The 25441-nt window shown below is 49.0% G+C and overlaps 1 protein-coding gene across 3 annotated transcripts in view; it reads left to right on the top strand.

Annotated features, from left to right (window-relative positions):
- RABEP1 (rabaptin, RAB GTPase binding effector protein 1) overlaps nucleotides 1–25441 on the top strand; it is a 749444-nt gene that overhangs the window by 390515 nt on the left and 333488 nt on the right. For all 3 annotated transcript variants that reach the window (XM_069226667.1, XM_069226669.1, XM_069226668.1), the window contains exon 9: nucleotides 23314–23778. In XM_069226667.1, the coding sequence (XP_069082768.1) occupies nucleotides 23314–23778 (465 nt within the window). The remainder of the gene's footprint in view (nucleotides 1–23313; nucleotides 23779–25441) is intronic.

Here is a 25441-nt window from a genome sequence, read left to right on the forward strand (position 1 = left end):
CAGCAGCGCCCACAGACATCGATGCAAGAAGAGCAGAGACTTGTGCAATCACTGCACAGCCAAAGGGTGGGACTGTAGCTGCCCCAGCCAAGCTGCAAATGTGGAAAGCGGACGCAAGTGCCACGTGAGGCACAAGGAGAACGCGCGCTGCCTGTGCGGCTGTCCACCGCTACCTCCGAAAGAGCGCCCAGCAGTGATGGACTACACCGTAAGACAGGAGAGGGACACGCCAGGCATCAGCAAAGGATTCCCTCAAGGAAAAGAGACAATGTCAGAGGCGCACAGAGGGCCACGCCTGTGAGCCTGACAACACGGGCAGGAGCCCGAGAAAATGGTCAGTGCCTTCCAAGAGCGTGATGGGACACCTGGGGTAAGAGGCCGCGCCAGCCGGCCATACCACACCACAACACAAGATGGCCACCATTGGCCCGTCATCCAGCAGATCAGGAAAAGTGACCAACCCTTCCAAGCAACCCGAGACAGAAGCAAGAGCTGTGACAGCACAGTCTCAAGACCAAAGAACGGCACCCTTGAGCGAAGACAAGGAGTGAAAACTGTGACCCTCCAGTCACGGAGCTGTCCACCAAGATGATCCTCGAACGGACCAGACATGAGGGAGGCCTGCGAGGAGAGGGGGATCAAGTCCTGCTGGTAGGACCCAGCCTGCAAGAGGCTCTGCTTTGAGGAGGAAGCACTGCATCCTTGAACGAAGAGAAGGCAGAAAGTGCAGTTACACACGCCATCACTGCCCTGCAGTGGGCCAGAGACTGATCAAGGGTAATTCCTGGCCACACTGCCTCAAGACGGGATCAGCAGTGAATCGCAAGAGGAGAGTCACACATCCGAGTGGCAAGCTGCCACCACCACAACACAGAGAAGACGTGGCTGTACATCATGCGAAGCAAGGAGGAAAGTGTGGCAGGATGTCACTCCGTTAATGAGAAAGAAAAAGGACAAGAGACCAGATCATGTGACAATACCTGCCACACTGGAAAACCTGGTGACCACGGATGCACAAAACCAAAAGATCCCTGAGTGGAGAGATGGAGGACTCATGCAAACACCCGAAAGTGCACCTACTGACAAGACAGCCACTGGGGTGCAGTGACGTCACTGGCGACAGCTCAACTGGAGTACTGACAGTAACCTGCATGTGTGAACCATGTACTCTGCCACACACTGCACAGTGCAACCACCCAAGCCACCTGTCACCGGCTGCTTGAAGCAGATGGCATCACTGCTAGCATCTACACAGGAGGAACTAGACATGTTAAAGTCCCTCCAGTCACCCCCACTCCAGCGACATCAGCACCTGTCGTTCAGGTCACCTACTGGCAGACACCATCATTGCCAGGTGCATCACTTCATCCATCGAAGGAGCAACTTAGCATCAGAGTAGAATCATTACTCCGTAAACTATTGAAAGACCAACGAGGCACTCCTGGCAACATCTGAGACCAATTGCCCAGAGACTATCTGAGAGCCCACCAGCACCTGGCTCCTGTTGGTAAGCACGTATCATCCACCCTTGTGGTTGCACAAGTTATTTTTGCTGTGGCTCCTGTCAAAAAGCCTGCAGCGGCCTGGAGATGGCACACACGCAGCCCAGCACAGTCCACGCGGTTCCAGGGTGACGCATCAAGAGGGCCTCAAGGAAGCTTGTGAGTAAGGAATCCGCAAACAAGAGGTGGTCTGGAAGCTGCTCCACCGACCAGATATCAGGATGCGCCAGTGCTTCAGAGCCGGACATTACATCACAGCAGATGCCTTCAGTCTTCAAGGGATTGGCCTTTGTGAAGTCAGGATGTCTCATGAAGTATTTTTGCAGCAAACTCCACCAACTCTCCTGATGCACCAAGTTTGACCAAGTTGAACTGGTTACACCAACAGCCTCACCACGAGTGCCCGCAGGACTGACCCACAGTGCATGAGTGGACACTGACCCAACCATCTGGCTATCACCGAGTCCGGACTCAGTCTACACATTGTTCGTGCCCAGCAGCAGCTGGTTAAACCATTGACTTGTGCGGGGATATCCAGGTGCTCCCAGCTGCACCTGTCCACCGCTATCCTGTGGCCTGCATCTCGATGCCGAGAGACTGATGTTGGTGCTTTAGCCATTTTGTTTTTTTACAGGTTGGACTTGGTTTTGTTTTGTTAAATAAGTTTGGGAGGAATGTAGTGTCCTGCTGGACACAGTCTAGTGTTTCTACCAGCCACTCTGCTGAGGGCTGGCTTCCACACTCACCCCACCCCCATCCATCATAGAAGTCACCAGTCAGGTGACCCTGCTAATAAAAGAGCCCGAGTGCATGTTCTTGGAGCTAGTTAAGTAACTCACACCCTGTTGTCTGTATCGTCCTTTATCACGGCATGTGGGCCTAGGGCCCACAACATAACATGCATTTTCTGCGATTCAGCTCCCTCGTTGGAAGGAACTCCAGTTGCTGCTGCAGGGTCAAGTTCTGCCCCAAGCCTGCACAACCTATACCTCCATGCGTGGAGATTGAACAGCAACAGTTGACGACCTTCAGTCTTTCTCTCACAATGATTGCTGTCATCTTGGCAGCCAGGCATCTATTTACCAAATCTGTTTACTCAGGTTGCTGGGAGAAGTTTGTTGTCTAGTGTTACTCCTGACACATCCAACCCCCTCAAATGTTCTCTTAATTTTTTGCAGTACCCACATAAACATCACCCCGGAGCACTGACATCAGTTCCTTTCTTTCTGCTCCAACCGTGCAGATCTGGAGAGCTACCTTAGGCACTTTTTAAATTTTTTTGTCAGCTGTTTGAGCAGTTGCTCCCTGTGCACTAGGGACATGTCACCTGCTAAACTTACAGCGTTCAAGCCTTGTGAGGAGTGTCACAGATAGATGTGTTTGTCTTATCCCACTTAATCTGTCTGATGCCTGGGGTCAGGGAGCTCTGCGTTAAGATCTGCTACTCACTGGCTTAAAAGCAGTCTCCGTAAGTACTGTGTGCTCATTCTTCCAGGTCCAAAGTTGCTACTACTGTGTTGGCATGCAGAGTCCCTCACTTGGACATTTGCAAGGCAGCTATGTGGATGTTTCCATACATTCAGAAGCAACTATTGTCTGAACAGCCAGGTTCACCAAAAAGGGACACTTTGCCTCCTTGGTCCTGCAGGACTTTCTGGTTTGAGTCCATCCACAGACTCGCCTCCGAATAGGTATTGATTTGTTACCTATTCAAAAGGTGAAGTATCTGTGGTTAATAGTCTCTATCAGAAGAACAAGTTCTTACCTTCATTAACACTCCTTCTGGTAAAGATTCTGTCTAACCGCATATTCCTCACCTATTCCCCCCCCATTCTGTGATTGCACTCTATCCATTAATAAAATCCCAATTCTAGGAATCTGCACATTGATGACAACCAATTTGCTATTTCATCTGGGGCCGCAGTCTCAAAAGAAATTGACAGTGTGTTGGAGTGGTTACTACATAGGCTCTGCACATCATTTCTTGAGCGTAACGGCGTCAGTGTGGAGCCTCACAGTGCCATTTACTAATGCTAAAAGGTACTGCTAAAAACTTTCTAATCCAGTCTGACCCCTGGGGAATATTAAAAAGTTAAGGAACATGCGGATAGATAGTCTACCAGAAAGAGCCATTATTTTACCCTTAGCCCCTTGCCCTTAAACTTGCACTTAAACTTTATCCTTTAAGCATTCCCCTCTGTGCCTTACCTCTTAAGTCTTATCCTTAAGCCCACACTTAACCTACTTGCCCATACATTTAAACATTTGCTTTTAACTTACATATAAACCTCCACTCTTAACCCCTTACTTCTGCTTTAATGGTTGCCCACTTTACCCCATGCTAAAATATGTTATCCATGTAGTATTACCTATAACTTGTTTTCATTTTACGGCTTACAGTGAAATTAAAAATAATGAGCTGTTGTACGGTAAAATTGCAGTCCACGAGGAAATGCCCCTGCCTTGCCCTGTAGTTAAATTGATGCAACTAAATTTATGTTTCTGTAGAGAAGTTCTCATTGAGAGTGATCTTCACTGTAGACTGTAGGATGATGATAAATTCACCTAATCATTGTGAAATAGCTGGAGCCAAAGCCCATCTCTGTCCTAACCAGTGAGAGAAAGGCTCAGTCCACCCTGTGTAAGCAACTCCACAACTGCTGTGATACCTTTTCTGTGTTCTTGTCCTGGTGGAGTGTTCGCCTAATATTATTGTGTGTTTGGTCTACAAGCCTTAAACCCAGTCTGAGCAGGATAATTTCACCAGGTAACATTCTCTCCAACCTAATTGAAAGGACCTTAGGATAAAGTTTAGCATCTAGAGTGAGGAGGGCCGCAGACCAATAAGAGGAACAGTGTTTTAGGGTTTCCCAGGTTTTAGAATTACTAACAATTAAAGATTCTTCTATTGTAGGGATGACCATGCTCGGTTTTGCCAAGAAATTAGAGTTTAAACATTAGCTGGGCAAATAAAGTTTTGTAAAATAATATCATAAACCCATTGGGGCCAAAGTTATATTTTCCATCAAAGATTTATTTGATTGCCTACCCTAATCGAGGAATCCTGTTTCTGCCTGTGCCCATGGATAATCTTGAAAGGAAGGATTCTGAGTTAAATTAGGACAGATGCGGTGTAGAATATTCCTCAGTGAGTATAACACTACATAATATCTCTTAAATACTCCCAATTTGTCCTTCTCCAACAATATTGCTTCACCATTCTGAGATCTACTTTCTTTAACATTTTCCTTGCCAAATGCATCCCAACGGCTACCTCTGAATGCCTTTTTCAAATAGAGCATTGCTAGTTCCACCCTTGTAATAATTAATCACTGTAGCTCCCCTAGTATCCATCAGTTTACTCAGGTTGCTTTGGAAATCCTGTCTATCTGTTAGACTTCTCATTGTTTTAGCTTGCCCTCCATTTTTTGGTCTTTCAGAGTCCTCAATTTCGGCAAATGTTCCATCAGGGAGATACACTCCTCATTACTGCCTGAAAGACATCTCAGGCTGTAAGATGCATAATATCTGTGCCTTCATTCAATTAAATATATCTCTCATCCTTCTTCAACTCCTCTCAAAGGAGACTTCTAGCTGACGATTCTTTACCTTTGAATTTGCATCAGACTGGATCCAGAACACTTTGCTCACGCAGCGCCTCCAGTCCCTGACTGCCTTCTTCTCCTGTGAGTGTGCTCCCCCCTTCTAGCCCGTGTACCCCGAGTGCTTGTGCTGGTGCTGACTAAAAATCCCTTTTTAACCCCCGAGTGACTGAAATTCCCTTTTCTCTCCTTGTATCCCGTGCGTGTGCCCCCGAGTGCCGTGCGCCGTCCTCCCCTCTCAGCCCCTCCTTTTTAGTAGATTTTAGTAGGCTCTTGTTCCCTTTTCGCCGTCTTGCCGCTTTTTCCCGCCGTTTTTTGCCGCTCTTTTTTCCCGCTTCCAGCTCCCCTGCCCGCCCACCTCCCGCCTCCCAGCTGACCCCGCCTCCCCACCTACCCCTTAAATGACGGCCGCTGCGAGGCAGAGGTAGCGACCACTGACCCTCGGGTAGGTCGCTCCCCTGCTCACGCAGCGCCTCCAGTCCCTGACTGCCTTCCTCTCCTGTGAGTGTGCTCCCCCCTTCTTGCCCGTGTACCCCGAGTGCTTGTGCTTGTGCTGACTAAAAATCCCTTTTCTCTCCTTGTATCCCGTGCGTGTGCCCCCGAGTGACTGAAATTCCCTTTTCTCTCCTTGTATCCCGTGCGTGTGCCCCCGAGTGCCGTGCGCCGTCCTCCCCTCTCAGCCCCTCCTTTTTAGTAGATTTTAGTAGGCTCTTGTTCCCTTTTCGCCGTCTTGCCGCTTTTTCCCGCCGCTCCTACCGCGCTTTTCCCGCCGCTTTTTTTGCCGCTCTTTTTTGGCGCTCTTTTTTCCCGCTTCCAGCTCCCCTGCCCGCCCACCTCCCGCCTCCCAGCTGACCCCGCCTCCCCACCTACCCCTTAAATGGCGGCCGCTGCGAGGCCGCGCAGCGGGCGCGCCTAAGGCAAGCCCGTCTGCGCCCGTCCGCGCCTGGACCGCGCCCAGCGCCCGAACCCCTGGCCCCCGCGCCCCCCGCTTGACCTATGACTCCGCCACCCTCGCCAACCTCAAGCCCGGCCGCGCGGCGGGCTGCTACTGCGCCACCCCCAAACGAACCCACGGACCCTTCACCTGCAGCAACTGCCGCTTCACCTGCCTACGGACCCACACCGCCACCACCAAGAACGACGCCCCCGGAAGCAACCTCGAATGCATCCTGGTCAACACCCGCTCCGTCCACAGGCACGCCATCGAACTGTGGAACCTCATCAACTCAACGAACCCAGGCATCGCCTTCCTCACCGAGACCTGGATGAACCCCTCCTCGGCACCCGACATCGCCATAGCCATCCCCGACGGCTACAAAATCATCCGGAGAGAACGCTTCAACCGCACCGGAGGAGGCATCGCCATCGCACACAAAAGCTCCATCAGCATCTCGACCCACACCGACAACTCACTTCCCGACGCCGAACACCTCCACTTCGCGATCCACATCGACCCCAAGACAACCCTAAGAGGCACCCTCATGTACAGACCACCAGGACCCCGCACCAAGTTCAGCGAAGACATCGCAGACTTCGTCAACCCCCACGCACTCTCATCCACCGACTACATCCTCCTAGGAGACCTCAACTTTCACCTGGAGAACCACACCGACAACAACACCACCGCCGTTCTAGACAACCTCGCCAACCTGGGACTGAAACAACTGGTCAACACCCCCACCCACTACGCCGGACACACGCTCGACCCCATCTTCTCCTCAAGCAAACACATCACCTTCAGCCACACCACCGAACTCACATGGTCGGACCACAGCTGCGTCCACTTCAGCTTCAAGAAAACCACCGTGCATCACCACACCCGGCAACCACCAAAAAGACACTGGAACCGAATCACCACAGAACAACTCGCAGCAACGCTCTCCCTGAACCAACCCACCAGCACCAGCAACCCCAACGAGGCCGCCAACAACCTCACCAACTGGATCTCCGACTGCGCCAACCTCCTGGCCCCTCTGAAGACCCAAACCAACACCAACAACCACAAGAAAAACTCCTGGTTCACCACCGAACTCAAAAACTCCAAGAAAGAATGCCGCCTCCGCGAGAAGACATGGCGCCTCAACCCGACAGAGGAAAACCTGACAGCTCTCAAGGACACCACCCGCCAACACCACCAACGCCTCCGCACCGCACGAAAAACAGCCTACCAGAACAGACTTGACAACAACGCCCACAACAGCAAGGAACTATTTGGCATCGTCAAAGAGCTCTCCAACCCGGACGCAGAAACCAACCCCATCCCTCCCTCACAGGACCTCTGCGACTCCCTCGTGACCTTCTTCCACCGTAAGATCGCCAACATCTACAACAGCTTCACGACCACCAACATGAACCCGCCCCCGGAAGCCGCAAACGACATCTCCACCATCCTCGCCTGGAACCCTACCACCACTGAGGAAACCACCCGCGTCATGAACTCGATCCACTCGGGATCACCCTCCGACCCCTGTCCTCACCACATTTACAACAAGGCCGACAACATCATCGCACCCCACCTCCGAGACGTCATCAACGCCTCCCTCACCACTGCTACCTTCCCTGAAAGCTGGAAACACGCAGAACTCAACGCCCTCTTAAAGAAACCTACAGCAGACCCCACCGAACTCAAAAACTTCCGGCCTATCTCCCTCCTACCGTTCCCCGCCAAAGTGATTGAGAAAATCGTCAACGCTCAACTCACCGCCGCCCTGGAAACCTCCGACTCCCTCGACTCCACTCAGTTCGGATTCAGGGCCAACCACAGCACCGAAACCGCCCTCATCACAGCCACGGACGACATCCGAGCCCTGACCGACAAGGGTGAAACCGTGGCCCTCATTCTCCTGGATCTCTCTGCAGCCTTCGACACGGTCTGCCACCGCACACTGATAGACCGCCTCTGCAGCGCCGGCATCAGAGGCAAGGCCCTGGAATGGGTCATCTCCTTCCTCTCCGGAAGGACCCAGAGAGTCCGCCTCCCCCCCTTCAGATCCGCAGCCACGGAGATCATCTGCGGCGTACCCCAAGGATCCTCCCTCAGCCCCACCCTATTCAACGTCTACATGACCCCCCTGGCAAACATCGCACGCAAACACGGACTCGACATCATATCCTACGCCGACGACACCCAGCTCATCTTATCCCTCACCAACAACCCCACATCAGCAAGGACCAGACTGCACGACGGCATGAAGGAAGTAGCGACCTGGATGACAGACAGCCGACTGAAACTGAACACAGATAAAACGGAGGTCCTCATCCTCGGCCCTACCCCCTCCGCATGGGACGACTCCTGGTGGCCCCCCGCCCTAGGCAGCACTCCCCAACCGACCAACCACGCACGCAACCTCGGCTTCATCCTGGACTCCTCCCTCTCGATGACCAGACAGGTCAACTCGGTGACCTCAGCGTGCTTCAACACCCTCTGCATGCTCCGCAAGATCTTCCGCTGGATCCCCATCGACACCAGGAAGACCGTCACCCACGCCCTCGTCACCAGCCGCCTGGACTACGGGAACACTCTGTACGCCGGCATCACCACCAAGCTGCAGAGGAAACTTCAACGGATCCAGAACGCCGCAGCACGACTCATCCTGGACATACCTCGCCACCACCACATCTCCGGACACCTGAGAAAACTCCATTGGCTCCCGGTCAACAAGAGGATCACCTTCAGACTCCTCACCCACGCACACAAAGCCCTCTACAACCTCGGACCCAAACTCATCAACTCCCGCGTCTCCTTCTACACTCCTCCGCGCACTCTGCGCTCCACCGGTGAGGCCTTGGCAGCCGTTCCCCGCATCCGCAAAACCACCGCCGGAGGAAAATCCTTCTCTTTTCTGGCAGCGAAGACCTGGAACTCCCTGCCCAGTCACCTTCGCGCCATACCCGAACACCTCCCCTTCAGAAGGCAGCTCAAGACCTGGCTCTTCGAGCACTGACCCCCTCCCCCCCAGCGCCTTGAGACCCTTATGGGTGAGTAGCGCGCTTTATAAATGTGATTGATTGATTGATTGATTGTGAGCAGTATCCCTGAGTGCCGGTAGGTGGTTTTGATTGGCTCCACGTCCATTGTCTGTGCCAGGAGTGACGTTGCGATACGTATATATGCGCCACTTTGGCACGCTGGCGTCAGTTCTTTTCCTGCTGCGCCAGCCAGCTCCGATCTAGAGAACTACTCCTCTGTCAGTTTTTGACTGAACATTTTCTATATGTTGACTGTTGACGAGGATGTCCTTGTATTAGGCAGATTTTAAGCACTTCAGAACCGGTCTCCGGCTGATGTCAATGACGGATCTGCACCTTGCCTGTGGTGTTTGGACCACAACCCAAAGTCGTGCTCCGCTTGCCAGACCATGCATGCAAAGGCTTTGAGGGAGCAGTTCCTAAAGCTGATAGCAGCCCACCATGCAGCTCTGTACAAGTCGAGGTCCCGGACAAGGGGAAGGTCCTCAGATCGGTTGCAGAGTCCGAAGTCATCTTCATCCCATTCCAGTTGCTCGGGATGAACAGGTGTGTTGCGGCACAAGAAGAAGAGCAAGAAGTCAAAGCAGTCTTTGACTTCTCCTCGTCCGTCAGCCGACACCATGAGGGACTGTTGACATTCTACACCTTATTCCTCAGAACCTGCGCCTGGGCTGGCTCCACGCCTCCCCAACTTTCTGGAAGCCAGGCCAGAAGGGGACACATCTGATTCTGTGGTTCTGTCTCTGGTGCTGATCGGCCCCCAAATATCCAGTCTTGGATCTGGACCGTTGCCAGTTGTGCCATCTCAATCTTTCCTGGTGCAGGTCCCGCTGCTGATACTCCTGATGCCACCAGTGCCCACCAGAGACACCTCCCCCATTGTCCTGTTAGACATGGAGCTAGATGGGCATTGCCCAATGCCCAATGCTGACTCAGATGCCAGCAGGGGCCTTACCTACTAGATCGGAGCCTAAGCCCTATTCCCTTGGGCTAGGACTCTGGGAAGACTGAGAGGGGTTGCTGAACCCTTTAGAATACCAGCCCTTTAAGGAAGAACCATACACAGACTGGTGTGAGGATCTGGGTGAAGTCAGTGGATTGGATCTCTCTCTCTCCAGATAATGGTATGCTTTTTCCTCTTACTGTGGCTATAGAGGAGGGGGCTTACTATGCAGTGGTGGCGCAGAGGGAGGCTAATGTCCTAGATCTTTAGCTGCCCTCTGTGGCATTCAAGACTAATCTCTTGACAGAGGTGCTGCTTCGGGGAATCTCCACATTGGAACCCCTACTCTGTGATCCCCTCACGGATGTCTTTTTGGGTACCTGGTCCAAACCCAACATAGCTCCTTTGAATAGGACGATCACCCACTGCCATCGCACCGCACCTGGGGACCCAACCTACCTCACACAATATCCCTACTCCTGAGAGCTTGGTGGTCCAAGCTTCAACTTCCCAAGGAGCTTTCCCTGTGGCTCCCCCCGGAGAGGGAATCCAAGAAGCTGGACTCATTTATGAAGAATGTTTTCTTCTGCCAGCCTGGCTTTACGGTCCATGAACACCATGTAGAAAGCTGGCTCTGTATATAGTATACCAAAGTAAGGTATAGTGTGCACAGAGTCCAGTAGATACCCAGAGGCTTTACAGAGGCTAATGTAGATAATACTAATGCTCTCTTCTGTGGTAGTGTGGCTGAGCAGTTAGGCTTATCAGAGGGTAGTGCTAAGCATTTGTTGTGCACACACAGTCAATAAATGAGTCATACACTCAATGACTAACTCCAGGCCAATATTTATGTATCAAAGAATATAGTTTGTTACTTTATTTCTAGAACCAAAAGGATCTTTGTTGCAGGTATGTACAGTTTCAAGAATGTATCATTTCATGTATCAAATGCACTTTGTAATTCACAGTTAAAACAGTTTTCAGGTAAGTAATACTTTTCAGTATCAAAAGTAGACACTTGGTGCAATGCAGTCCTAGGGGAGGAAAGGTATCTACACAGTTTTCAGGTAAGTACTTGATTTACAATCTCAGTCTTCGAGGGTTAGGGTGTCCACGGGGCAACGGTTAGGAAAACACCAAGGAAGCACCACCAACAACAAGGGCTGGCTGGGTGCATAGGTCAAAGTTGGTGTTGGGTGCCCAATGGAATCCTATTTAGAATGGGGGAAACTTAGAAAGAAACAGCTTGCAGGTAAGTACCCGGGACTTCAGGGCACAGACCTGGGGGGTTTAGATTAGTCCAGAGGGTGCGGGGGCAGGGGGTCACAGGTCAGCACCAAACACACACCTTCAGCGGCACAGGGGCGGCCAGGTGCAGGGTGCAAACAGCTCCGGTCGCCCAATGCTTTTCAATAGAGGAACCCAGGGGGTCACAAAGAGGCTGCAGCTTTGTCCAGGGAGTCCACTGAAGAAGAAGAACGGCTGGACAAGTAAGTAGAGAGCCCACTGGACATTGCTGGACTGTCGGTTGGGATCTCCAAGGTCTGGGGACTTCGGGTGCAGGGGTACCTTTAGGTGTTGGGAAAACTTTAATGGAGCCTGTTGCGGTCAAGGGGGGGTCCTCTGGATTTAGGCTGCACGCCTTGTCGTGTTGGTCAGGAGCAGTCAACTCAGGGTGGACTTGAGGTTGCAATCGCCTGGGGACTCTCTCTAGACTGGTGGGCCACCTACATTCGAGATGTGGGAGTCTGGTGCAGAGTGGGCAGGGCTCACGGATCCGGGAGGGTCTGGAGTCCTTCTTGGAGGTTTCCTTGTGGACAGGGCTTCTGTTCTCTGGAGATCTTGGTCTTCTGGTAGGCATGCAGTCCTCTGGGGCTTTGTAGAGGTCGCTGGTCCTGCAGGATGTGTTGCCTTTTTGTAGCAGGAGTCATGAAGCTGCAGACAGGCCGGTAGGGCTGGGGCCAAGTCAGTTGTCCTCTGGAGTCTTCTCTGATGGAGCAGAACTTCAGTCTTTCTTTCAGGTGGCCAGGAATCTAAAGAGCAAGGTTTAGGGATGTCTCTAAATACTAAATTTAGGGGCGTTACAGAGGTTTGAGGGCAGTAGCCAATGGCTACTGACCCTGAGGGTGGTTACACCCTTCTTGTGTCCACTCCCTTTGTGGAGAGGGACACATTCCTATTCCTATTGGCTATCTTCCTCCAAAACAAGATGGAGGATTCTGTCAGGAGGGTTTTCCCACAGCTCTGGGCACCCTGGGAGTGGTCTTAGCTGGAGTGGACACTCCTCCTGGTGTCTAATAATTTTCCTGCCAGACCTGCCGCCAGAAGTGGGGCTTGGTCCGAAGGGGCAGATATCTCCACTAGCTGGAGTGCCCTGAGGCAGCAGAACAAAATGCAGGAGCCTTTGAGGCTCACCGCCAAGTGTGGCTGTTCCTGCAGGGGGGAGTTGTGAAGCACCTTCACCCAAAGTAGGCTTTATCACCGACCCCTGAGAGCACAAAGGCCCTCATCCCATAGGGTCAGAAACATGTCTGTTGGTGGCAAGCTGGCACAGACTGGTCAGCCACACACTAGAGAGTTGGGTGAATTTCATTGGGTATCTCTAAGATGTCCTCTGTGTGTATTTTACAGTAAGTATTAGTGTGGGTTTATGGAGCTGAGAAGTTTGATACCAAACTTCCCCGCATTCATTGAAGCCTTAACAGGGCTGTGGAGTTCGTAATGGCAAACTCCCAACCCATGTACTCAATATGGCTATATTGCACTTACAGGGTCCAAGAATAGACTTAGACGCTCTAGGGGCATATTGCTCATGCAGCAATCCCTCACCTGTGGTATAGTGCACCTTGCCTTAGAGCCTAAGACCTGCTAGAGGGGTGACTTACCTAGGCCACAGGCAGTGGTTTGTGGGCATGGCGCCCTGAGAGGGATGCCCTATCTGACTTTACCTTTTTCTTCCCACCAGCACACAATCTGCAGTGGCAGTGTGCATGTGTTTGGTGAGGGGTCCCTTAGGGTGGCTGTAGGAAGCTGGCTCTCCATGTGCTATATCAAAATCAGATATAGTGGGCACAGAGTCAGTGTGTTCCCTAGAAGCTTAACAGAGGCTAAAGAAGATAATACCAATGCCCTGTTTTGTGTTAGTGTGGTCGGGCAGTTAGGCATATCCCATGGTAGTGCAAAGCATTTGTTGTACACACACAGACAATAGAAGAAACACACACTCAATGACTTAACTCCAGACCAATGGGTTTTATATAGCAAAAATATATCTTCTCAGTTTATTTTTAGAACCACAAGATTCAAGTTGCAGTTAAGTACTTCAATAGATTTGTATTTCACACATGTATTAACAGTACTTTGTTTGAAATCTGCAGGCGTCGTGAAGGGGTGGAGAGGTCAACCCAGGGGTGGGTACTTGCTTGCAGTAGGCTGGGGACCCTCTCTAGCTGGGTGGACCAGCTGGATACAAGCAGTGGGCATCGGGTGCAGAGTGGTCAGGACTCACGCATCCGGAGTGAGGTGGCAGTCATTAGTTTTATTTTTTATTTTGTTTTGGACTGGGCCACTGTCCTCTGGAGTTCTTGGTCCTTTTGGGTGCAAGGCAGTCTTCTGGAGCTGAGCAGAGGTCACTGGGCCCGCTGGACACGTCGCTGTTCTGTGAAGCAGGAGGCAGGCCGGTAGAGCTGGGGCCAAAACAGTTGTCGTCTTCCTTCTTCTCTGCTGGGGGATTCAGCTAAGCAGTCCTTCTTCTTGTAGGTTGCCAGGAATCTGACGACTTGGGGTTTGGGAGTCCCTTAAATCCTAGATTTAGGGGTGTTTAAGGGGTCGAAGGGCAGCAGCCAAAGGCTACTGTCCCTGAGAGTGGCTACACCCTCCTTGTGCCCACTCCCTTTGGGGAGGGGAGCAGAAACCAAATCTTATTGGTCCATGTCCTCTGGACACCATAGGGTTGGTCCTAGTTGGAGTGGTCACTCCTCCCTGGTTTCCCTAATTTTCTCACCAGACTTGCTGCCAAAAGTGGGGCTTTGTCGGGGGGGGTGTAGGGAGGGAGCTGGCAACTGCACTAGCTGGAGTGCTCTGGCGGTCTGTAATCCAAGGCTCACCGCCCGGTGTTACAGTTCCTGTAGGGGGGAGGTGTGAAGCACCTCCACCCAGGACAGCTTTGTTTCTGACCACAGAGTGCACAAAGGCACTCACCCCAAGTGGTCAGAAACTTGTCTGAAAGTGGCAGGCTGGCACAGGCCGGTCAGTCCTACACTAGCAGTTTGGCTAACATGTAGAGGCATCTCTAAGATGCCCTCTGTGTGCATTCTTCAATAAATCCCACACTGGCATCAGTGGACTTCATAATGACAGACTCCCAGACCATATACTCATTATGGCTACATGGCCCTACAATGTCTAAGAATGGATTTAGACACTGTAGGGCCATATTGCTCATGCAGCTATGCCCTCACCTATGGTATACTGCACCCTGCCTTAGGGCTGTAAGGCCTGCTAGAAGGGTGCCTCACCTATGCCACCGGCAGTGGTTTGTAGGCATGGCACCCTGAGAGGTGTGCAATGTCAACTTTGTCTTTTTCTCCTCACCAGCATGCACAGGCTGCATAGGCAGTGTACATGTGATTGTTGAGGGGTCCCCCAGGGTGGCATAATATATGCTTCAGCCCTTGGGAGCCTTACCCTGGCCACAGGGCCCTTGGTACCATGGGTACCTTTTACAAGGGACTTAACTGTGTGCCAGGGTTGTGCCAATTGCGGAAACAAAGGTACAGTTTTTGGGAAAGAACACTGGTGCTGGGTCCTGGATCCCAGCACACTTTCAAACAACTTTGGCATCAACACTAGGCAAAAATAATGGGGTGGGGTAACCATGCCAATAGTGACACTTTCCTACAGTGGCACAATACATGCTGCAGCCCTTACGGACAAGGGGCTTAGTTGTGTGCCAGAAGTGTGCCAGTTCTAGAACCAGTGGTACAGTGTAGGGAAAGAATGCAGTGGCTGGTTAACAGGATCCCAGCACACACTCCGATATCAGGTAAAAAGTGTAGGTTTTTCTGGGCGGGAGGGTAACCATGCCAAAAGGGGAACTTTCCTACACAACCTCCTCCCAAACGAAAGAGGATGATACTAAACTTTTGCAAGAGAGTCTTATTTATTCTAAGTGAAAGAACCTGGAAAGTCTATCTACATTGCCATATGTAGGGAGATGGACCACCTCAAAAGTTTAGGGTTCTCACCTTTTATTTGCATAAGCCATCTGAGAGGTCTGTGGTCAGTTTCAACAATAAAGTGAGTACCAAAGAAGTACGGTCTTAACTTCTTCAGGAACAAAACCACAGCAAAGGCCTCCCTCTCAATGGCATTCCAACACTTTCCTCTGGGGAGTAACGTCCTGCTAATAAAAGCAACAGGCTGGTCATGGACATCCTTGTTGGTTTGGGACACGACTGCTCCTATCCTATGTTCAGAGGCATCTGTCTACACAACGAACTGCTTAGAGTAGCCTGGAGCTTTGAGAACTGGTGCTTAGGACAGTGCCTCCCTCAAGGTGCCAAAAGCCTTTTGACAACTAGCTGTCCAGTTTACTTTTCTGGGTATCTTTTTGGAGGTGAATTCTGTGAGGGGTGTCACAGTGGACCCATATCCCTTCACAAACCCCCTGTAATATCCCCCAATATCCTCCCCCACACCCAACACACACAATCTGTAGTGACGTGTTTACTTAGGGGTCCCTTAGGGTAACCTGGTCAGCAGGATCCCAGCACACACTTGGTCAAGTTAGCATCAGATAGCAGGCAAAAAGATGGAGGCATAACTGTGCCAAAAGCTGCACTTTCCTACACAGCACATGCCTTTTGGGCGGTTATTCCCACACTCTGAAAGACATGGTTGCACAAGTGCTGTCACCGGTTCTCTGAGCTGTTGCCAATGGGAGGGATGCAACAAAGCTCACAATTCTCTGGGGACTTGACACAACCCACTCGATACGCAAAGTGGTTTCCGCAACAGTGACCCTGAGGTTCTTGGGGGATGTCCAAGCTCCCCATAAGTATATTCCCTTCGACTACCCCTGTCTCTTGAAAGATGAGGCAGATTCAGCACCCGAGTGCTTCAAGGACTCTCAGGCTACAGCCAGGTCTTTGGCCTCATGGTGGTCCCCCTTCATCCCCAATCTGTCTTTTGCTTCTTTTGTGGCTACTTAAATGGCTTCCAGTCGTGCCAGTGCCTGCCCAACCACTGTGCCGCACATGCTTCTCAGCCTCTGAGCGGACTAGAGTGCGGCACCTATAGACCTTGTGGGTCGGGGGCCAGCGAACTGGTCAGTCCACCGCCCCCACCCCTTTCAACTGCAGTAACCTGTCTGCCCCTCTACCACCATGGGCACCTATATAGATACTGTGATGTCACTTCTGGCGTGGCCGACTACAGACGCAGTCTTCCGTGCAATCTTCATGGTACACAAAATCTTATGGACATCTAGCCACAGATTCCTTACCTTTGAATTTACCAGGTGTCAGAGTGGATCTAAAAATTTTTAGTGAGCAGTACCCCTGTAAATGGCTTTGTTCGGTTCCACGCAGCATCGTCTGCATTGTGCATGCCGGAAAGGATGTCACAGTCACCTACATAAGCCAGTTAGCGCTGATCTGGAGAAGAGCTACCCGCATGTCAAATTTTGGCAGATTTTTAAAAATGTTTTGTCAAGTGTTTTCTCAGTGTGTTGAGGATGTCCACGAGGAAGACGTGATTTAAACTGTGTGGTGCCTGTCGCTGAGCCATGTTGGTTACGGACACCCATCAGGGTTCGAAAAATCTATTCAACCACTCACTATGGTGAGTTTTATTTTATGAGGTCGAGCTATTTTTAGATCCTACTTGCCCCTTCTGGGGAGTGGACAAACAGGTGTTCTGTTCTGTCAGAAACTTAATTAGCAACTAAGATGCCTTTAAATCTCATTCTTGTCACATTTGCTCTGTGTTCAGAAACAGAAGTCAAAAGTCAGTGCAGTACATGCCAATTCTTTTCCTTGTGACTGCAGAGTTCCAGGATTTTGTAAAGTTAACTGTCTGACCTATTGAAATATAAGGCCTTTGGTATCAGATATTTTCTAACACACATTTATATAACTAAGTCAACTTTAGAAACATTTCAAAATATATTTCAGTAGCTGTGAAAAACCATTTGTGTACTTCTGTGTGATAAAAAATAATATTTTAATGGGATAAAAAAAGGCAGACCACTTTACTTTGTGATGTGCAAATGCTAAATGTTTTCTGAAACCCAATTTTCACAGATTATTAATACAAAACATAGTTTTATCAGAAAAGCTGCAAGTTAATGGGAAGGTTTTTGGACATTTCTTGGAAATTTACTGTCTGTAAATGACAGTGCGCAACCACATTATGGTTTAGTAATATATTTATTAAAAGTGAGTGTTTAAACATAAACTGAGAAACACTCCTGCCATGATGGCAAAGCTATTAGTAAACTAAGAGGAAAGTCATGCATGGATCGTGTGTGGGCTACATTTATTATACATGGTGCAAACATGTAGTGTATTTAATCAACCAAAAGAGGTTTTTGTTTACAGCAGAAATGCTGAGCTCTCATATTTGAAGGTGCACTCATATGTGAGAATGAAGAAAAAGGTGACTGTAAAATACAATATTTGCCTAAGATCACACAATTTGAGACCCTTTTCCGGGTCAAGTACATTAGAGTTAGGCCGAGTAGATTATTCAAGGTACTCGACCTGCAGGCCTAGTAACATTTTTATCATTTTTCGAGGCTTACCCATCCGGTCTGTTTCTGGTGTCTGGAGTGCGAACATGACTCCAAGTTGTGCTCCGACTGTCATATCATTGCACCTAAGGCTTTAATTGAGCAGTTCATAAAGCTGCTTATGGCCTGGCAGGTGATGCTGTGTCATGCGATTCCTAGGAAATGTCGGTCCCGATTGAGGGACCGCTTTAGGAGCCCCAAGTCCTCTTCGTCCCACTGTGAGTCCTCAGGACATTCAGGAAAGAGGCACAAGAAGTTGAAGCGTGCTTTGACTTCTCCTCGCCCGTTGACAGATGCAACAACATTAGAATATCGGCATTCAAGGCACGGTTCTGCAGAGCCATTGCCAGGTTTAACTTTGTGCCTCCCTGCGTTTCTGTGAGCCGAGTGACCCCCGCTCAAGTGAGAGGGTTCTACGAGGCCATGAATGTATTGTCGATTGGGCTGACCCCTCCAGAGCTCCTTTGGGCTCTGAGGAGTCCGAGGAGGTCCCATCAGGTTCTGCCCCAATGTCTCCGGCTTCAGCTCCGATGGGCCCCTACGGATCCAATCATGCATCCTGACCGGTACCGGTTGTGCAACGTGACCTTCCCTGGCGCTGGACCCGATGCTGATGTTCCCGGTGGCCACCTGCAGTGCCAGCCCATTTTAACCCCCAACGATTCGGAATCAGAACAGCATTGATCAATGCCAATTCCAGATGCTAACTGGGCCCTATAGCCCTGGTTTGTTTTCTGGACTTTATGCCGAACAGGTAGGCATGAGGGAAGAATGGGAAGGATACCAGTTAGACTCTGAAGGTTCTATGGACTGGTGTGAGGAACCGAGAGAAGCCAGTGGGCTGGACACATCTCCTTATACTAGTTTGCTTTCTCCCCCTATTGTGCCCACAGAAGAGGGGAGCGTCCTATGTAATGGAGAAGAGGGCAGCGGAGGTCCTCGACCTCAAACTATCCTTTGTGGCGGTCAAGACTAACATTCGTCAAGGCTAACATCTTGACAGGAGTGCTTCAGCCAGGAGCTCCCTTTTCAGAACCCCTGCTCCCTTTCAACAAATCACTTACTGATGTCCAGGGCCAGCACAGGGGCTCCTGTGAACAGGACAATTGCTCTTTGCCATCACCCCTCCCAACGGGACCCAAGTTTCCTGACCCAACACCCCACCCATGAGAGCCTGGTAGTCCAGGCCTCAAATTTCCAAGGCATATTCCCTGCCGCTCCCCCGAACAGGGAATCCAAGAGGCTGGACACCTTAGGCAAGAAAACGTTTTATTTCCGCCAGTCTGACATTGCAGTTGGTGAACAGCGCATGTGTTTTGGGCCACTGTTCCCACTGTGGGATACGGTTGTGCAAGTGCTGCCACAGGTCCTGGAGGAGGCCCGGGCTATTCTCTCCCAAGCAGTCAAGGATGGGAGAGATGCAGCAAAGTTCGCCATCAGGTGTGGTTTAGATACGACTGACTCACTTAGCGGAGTGGTGTAATTGACTGTAGCTCTTCCATGCCATGCCTGGCTAAGTACATGTGGATTTTCGGGGGACGTCCAGGCAAACCTTATAGACATGCCCTTTGATGATACCTTTTCAGTGAAAAGGCAGACTCTGCTCTGGATCGTTTTAAGGACTCACGGGCTACAGCCAAGTGCTTGGGCCTCTCAGTGGCGCCACATCCCCAGTCAGCCTTTTTCCCCTTTAACTGTGAAAGGAGTGTGCCACCACACCATCCCTTTGCTCCGAACCCTCAATCTCTTCCTCAAAAAGGAGAAATTCATGATGCTTGCAGGATGCGTATTTATACATTCCCATCCTGCCAGCCCACAGACGTTACCTGCGGTTCTAGGTAGGCGACAAGCACCTTCAGTTCATTATGCTTCCCTTTAGCCTTACCAACGCCTCTTGGGTGTTCACAAAGGTGATGGCTGTGGTTGCAGCTCATCTGTGAAGATTAGGAGTGTCAGTCTTCACCTATCTCTACGTCTGGCTGTTGAAGGTGGGCCCACCCCTGACTGTCATCTCCCACCTATAGACTAAAGTGGACTTCCTGCATTCCCTGGGGTTTACTATAAACGTGCCAAAGTCACACCTGACTCCTCCTCAGACGCTTCCTTTTGTTGGAGCATTTCTGGACACAGTGCAGTTTCAGGCTTAATCTCCTGAGCAGCAAGACCAGGATATTCAGGTTATAATACAGATGTTTCAGCCTCTATTCTGGATTCTGGTGAGAAGGACTCTGAGGCTGCTAGGCCTTATGGCCTCCTGCTGGTGAATCATGCCAGATGGCATATGCTGGCTCTGCACTGGGACCTGAAGTTCCAGTGGGTGCAGCATTGGGGGAACCTCTCCGAAATGGTTCAGATCTCTGAGGGAACTGCAAAAGACCTGCAGTGGTGGCTAACAAACAGCGATTGGGTCAGAGGGAGACTCCTCTCCCTTCTCCAACAGTAGTGACAAAATCATCTCTTCTGGGATGGGGAGGCCATCTGGGAGAGGTGAGATTAGAGTACTCTGGTCTCGGGCATTATCCGAACTCCACATCAACTTGCTGGAGCTCTGGGCAGTCTGGCTAGTATTGAAAGCATTTGTTTCCCATGTCAAGGGAAAGATAGTGCAGGTGTTCACAGACAACACAACCGCCATGTGGTTCTGCAACAAGCAGGGCAAAGTGGGGTCCTGGACCCTTTGTCAAGAGACTCTGTGTCTCTGAACATGCCTTGAACAGCAGGGTATAACCCTGGTGGATCAACACCAGGCAGGTTCTCTGAACACCAGGGTGGAGGAATTCAGCCATCGATGTGTAGCAGATCTTGAGCTGTGTCTCCATTCGGAGGTGAAGCAAGGTCTCATTCAGCAGTGGGGAGAGCCTTGGTTAAATGTGTTTGCCTCGAAGAGAATAGGAAATGTCAGCAGTTTTGCACATTGGCATTTCCAAGGCGGCTTGCGCTCAGAAACGCTTTTCATCTCAAGTGGAGCTTTGGCCTCCTGTATGCCTTTCCGCCCATACCACTTCTGCTGAGAGTTCACAAGAGGATCAATGATGACTGAGCCCAAGTTATCCTTGTGTCTGTGGACTGGGCACGAAGAGTCTGGTATCCCGCACTTCTGAGAATGAGTATCCATCTTCTGATCAGGCTGCCCTTCGGGAGGATGTTCTGTTGCAGCAGTGGGGAAGTTTTTTCTACCCAAACATGTGAACTCTTGCACCTTCTTGCATGGAGATTGATAGTTGACAGCCTTCAGCCTTCCTCCTGAAGTCTTTAATGTTATTCTAGCAGCCAGACAATGATCCCTCCACCAAGACAGTATGCGTCTGCCAAAGGCAAACATTTGTAACTTATTTTACAGAGAAATCTATTGACACTCTCTCTGCATCTCTCTCTGATATTCTTCTCTTCATTCTTAACCTTGCCCAGCAAGGCTCTGCTATGGTTACTCTTAAGTGCTATCTTTCTGCTGTCTCTATGGCTGCCTGACCAACCCTCTTTATTTAACTTCCTTATTTTATTGGTTTCTCAAAGGGCTTGGACACGTTTCCCCCTTTGCCCTTTATCATGCCTCAGTGGGACCTTAATTTGGTTCTCACCTACCTCATGCTACTCCCTTCAAGCCTCTGCACAATTGTACCCTCCAACTGCATATCAAGACAGTCTTGCTAGTGGCAATAATATCTTCCTGGAGGGAGAGTGTGCTGCAGGCTTTTTCTTCGAAGCCTTCTTATTTGACTGTGTTTCCAGACAAACTAGTGCTTCGCACTAGGGCTTCTTTCCTACCAAAAGTGGTGACCCCATTCCATCTGGGACAATCAGTAACCTGGCCCACCTTTTATGCTCCTCCACATCTCTCTAAAGAAGTGGAACAACTCCACCATATTGGGGTATGTTGGAACAAAGAAAGGTCTGGCAGCACAGAAGCGGACCATTTCGCTCTGGGTCAGTCTTTAAGGATCTCCTGAGCCCTGGCTAAAACGCAGCCTCCTGAGGGATTAAGGGTCCATTCCACCAGGGGGAAAATCTGAGACCATGGCGTTAGCACGTTGAATCCCAGTCCTGGACATGTGCTAGGCAGCAACGTGGGCATCGCTGTACACGTCTGCCAAATTATACTCCCTAGACAGTCAGGTCCACAGGGACAGGTATTTTTTCCCCGTTTGGTCTTGCAGGACTTCCAAGTTTAATACATTTGCCAGCAGGCCAACGCAAAGGATGGTATTGCTTTGGTATCTATTCCAAGGTAAGGAATATACGGCCAAATGTCACGTCAAATGAACAAGTTACTCACCTTTGGTGTAATGTGTTGTCTTGTAGAAAAAATATCTAGCCGTAAGTTCTTTACTGACCCACCTATTCCTACCTGCTCTGCTGGCAGGTTTCTAGGGTTAGGGATGATCCTTTTCAGGATTGTAGTTTGGACACACCGCTTTATGGTTCCGCGCCTCTGGCTATGAAAGTCGTGAAAAGTAACTGACGTCCATGAACCGAGGTGGCGCCTGTATAGATGACCACAACATCACTTCCAGCGCATACAAGGCCGGTGATGCTGTACGGAAGCGAACAAAGCCACCCGCTGGCATTCAGGTATAATGCTCATGAAAAATCTTCTTGACCTAGTCTCATGCCTGGGAATTTCAAAGGGAAGGATTCTGCTGCTAGATATTTTCTCTGCCGATAATACGTTACCGAATGTAAGTAACTTCTAGACAGGCTCAATCCATCACCATTCCCCTTTTCATTTTATTTAGCTTCTCTCACCTGGAATCTGCATCTCCTTCTGCCCAGACCGTTTGGCATGAGACCTCATTAACCTAAATATTTAATTCAGGGAATTCTCGATGCCTTTGAAATGCTGACAGGCATGGAGCGCAAGTGATATGCGCCCGCTCACTGCTGCAATGGCTCTCCTACCGAGAAGTGTTATTTTTTTAAGTTTAAGATTCTTTTGTTAGGTGGTCCCACTGTGTTTGAGGGAATTGGCTGGTTGCTTGGTGAGTGTTTCTGCCAGGCTGTTTTGCCTTTCTGAAGCAAACAATGAGTCAGATGCCGTAGTGGTGACTTTAAGTGACTTGGGTAGTGTCCAGTTTGATTAAAGGTATGTTTTGAGTCTCTACTCTCCTCACAAATAAACCAGTGCCTTCACCCTGTGCCAGGCTGTTCCTGATAGATTATTTCCATATGGAATTGTGTAAGTGCATAAGTATTATCATGCTGTACATTTTAACCAATATTAAACTGTTTTTCCCCTTCTCAAAGCAGGGTATATCTGTAGAAACCATAATCTTCAAAAAACAAACCAAAATCAATTGGTTTGTGGCTAGAGCAAAGTGGAAATGTATTGATCTAATAATGCTTGTTTGGATCAATTCCTAGCACCTTAACTTAAAATAGTTCAAATTGCCTCATTCATTTTTTTTGTATCTATCTCTGTAGTTAGGGATCAGTTTGGGATGTCAATTGCTTACCAAATGTGTATAAACTTACAAAGTAGTATATTAGACATTTTTGTTTTCTTTTTAGGTGCATATGAATAGCACACATGGTTCTGTCCATTCACTGGATGCTGACTTGCTTGTTTGCTCCGGGGATTCTTCCAGTAATAAAGATGACAGTTTTAAAGATGGACTTCGAAGGGCACAGTCTACTGATAGTCTTGGGACTTCAGGATCTCTTCAGTCCAAAGCTTTGGGATACAACAACAAGGCAAAATCCGCAGGGAATCTTGATGAGTCTGATTTTGGGCCATTGGTGGGAGCAGATTCAGTGTCTGAATACTTTGATTCCAGCTCTGTCACTTCTCTTCAAATGCCAAGTGGATTCATATTAACCAAAGATCAGGAGAAGGCAATCAAAGCCATGACACCAGAACAGGAAGAGACTGCCTCCCTTCTCTCCAGTGTTACACAAAGTGCAGAACCACCATTTGCCCCCAATGCAGGCTACCGTTTAGTGAGTGAATCTGAATGGAATCTTCTACAGAAAGAGGTAACTACCTTGAGCCTTTTTTAATATAAATATAAAAATGTGTTTCACCAGAATGATGATGTTTGTAATAATTTAAAACATAAAGCAGTTTTAGCCTCCTAGGTCACATACTAAATATATATACAGTGTAGGACCTTAATCGATGATGTAGAAAAAGAAATAAGATAGCACCTGTGGTAATGTGCAGCATAGAATAAAAAGTGACCGGATGACCATGCCAAACAATTGCCCTATTACATGGCAGAAACTTTCAATGAACCAGGAATGTTTCTTTCCCATAGCTTATTCAGTAGCCAAAAACAGTAAAAAAAATAAAATAAAAAAAAACTATTTGTCTCCTGCTTCCAATATATAAGCAAATTTTGGGACCTCGTTGGTTTCTATGACCTTTTTAAGTGTTTGCGGCACAACATAGTGCTCAGATCAGAGGTGATTCCCAGGGCCAAAGTGTGGGTTAATGGTTTAAAATTAACAAATCTTTGGTGGTTGTCAGTGGAATCTCTGACATAGTACTTTGTAATCTTGATTTTCTAGTTCTAGACAAAAGTAATGTTTTTCACCCACAATTTCTTTGTTATGTGGGTTTATCTTTTGTTAGGATTTGCAGTGATGTCTTCGACTAACTGTAGATATCCTACACACTATTGATTAAGATGGGATATTTTCTGCAATGAAGCCCCAAGAGTACAAATTGGAAACGTTTGCACGTTTACGTGTCAACGCCCTTACATTCTCTTTCTTACATTGGATATATTTTAAAGTTTTTCTTGTGCTATTCCAGTTCAGTCATTTTCTTCAATACTGTGAGTGTTCCTGCTAGGTTCAGTATAATCCAATCAGATCACTTAGCTTTTCATGTTGCGTTATATTGGTTTTGCTCTAACCATGCTGTTGCGCTGAGGAGCATTTCGTAGTTCGAGGGATGTGCAACACCTGAAAACAAACCTTTTCACAGCTTGCATGTCTAAAGAAAAGAAGAGTAGAAATCCTAAACGTCTCTGTGATTCATTCCTAACACGTATAATTATCTCCCTGGTCAGTAACCCCCAAATCTGAAGCAGCTGGCCTTCAGAAAATGTTGGTAAATTTCCTTTTCGCTCTCCTTATCAGCTGGTTGACTCATTAGTATCTCAGTTATACGTCCTAAAGGCATATGTGTAGTCGTCACAAAAAATACAAACTCACTGCTTACAATAAAAGTGAATGTGGATTGCAATTACAACATGTGAACGAGTGTTTGATTTTATTAATTGAACAGGAAATTCAGTTAAACCCAGAACTGTTTACATTCACTTGACATTAGGATTATTCTGTTTTGTGCAATGACTCTCCTTCTAACGGAGTGCGAACTATGTTCTATTTGAGTTTTATGTCTGTATTGATAATTATGTGTCAGAGAAGGTAAGCAACAAAGTCCTGTATATTGATTACTGGTTTTGGGACACGTTATAAGATTGAGTACATCAAATGTTTGTCTTTTTTTTATTTTATTTTATTTTTTTACATATTTTTCACATTTCACACATTTCTTAGTGTATTAGTTTATACTTTACATATTTTAGGCACAGCTGATTGTCATTTGCGGAATAGCACAAATTCAGTTGAGTTCCGAATTCAGAGTAGAACATTGGTTCTCTGATTCCAGAGTCAGCAGTGCCACCAC

This window comes from Pleurodeles waltl, chromosome 3_2, assembly GCF_031143425.1.
Source record: "Pleurodeles waltl isolate 20211129_DDA chromosome 3_2, aPleWal1.hap1.20221129, whole genome shotgun sequence".
NCBI lineage: Eukaryota > Metazoa > Chordata > Amphibia > Caudata > Salamandridae > Pleurodeles > Pleurodeles waltl.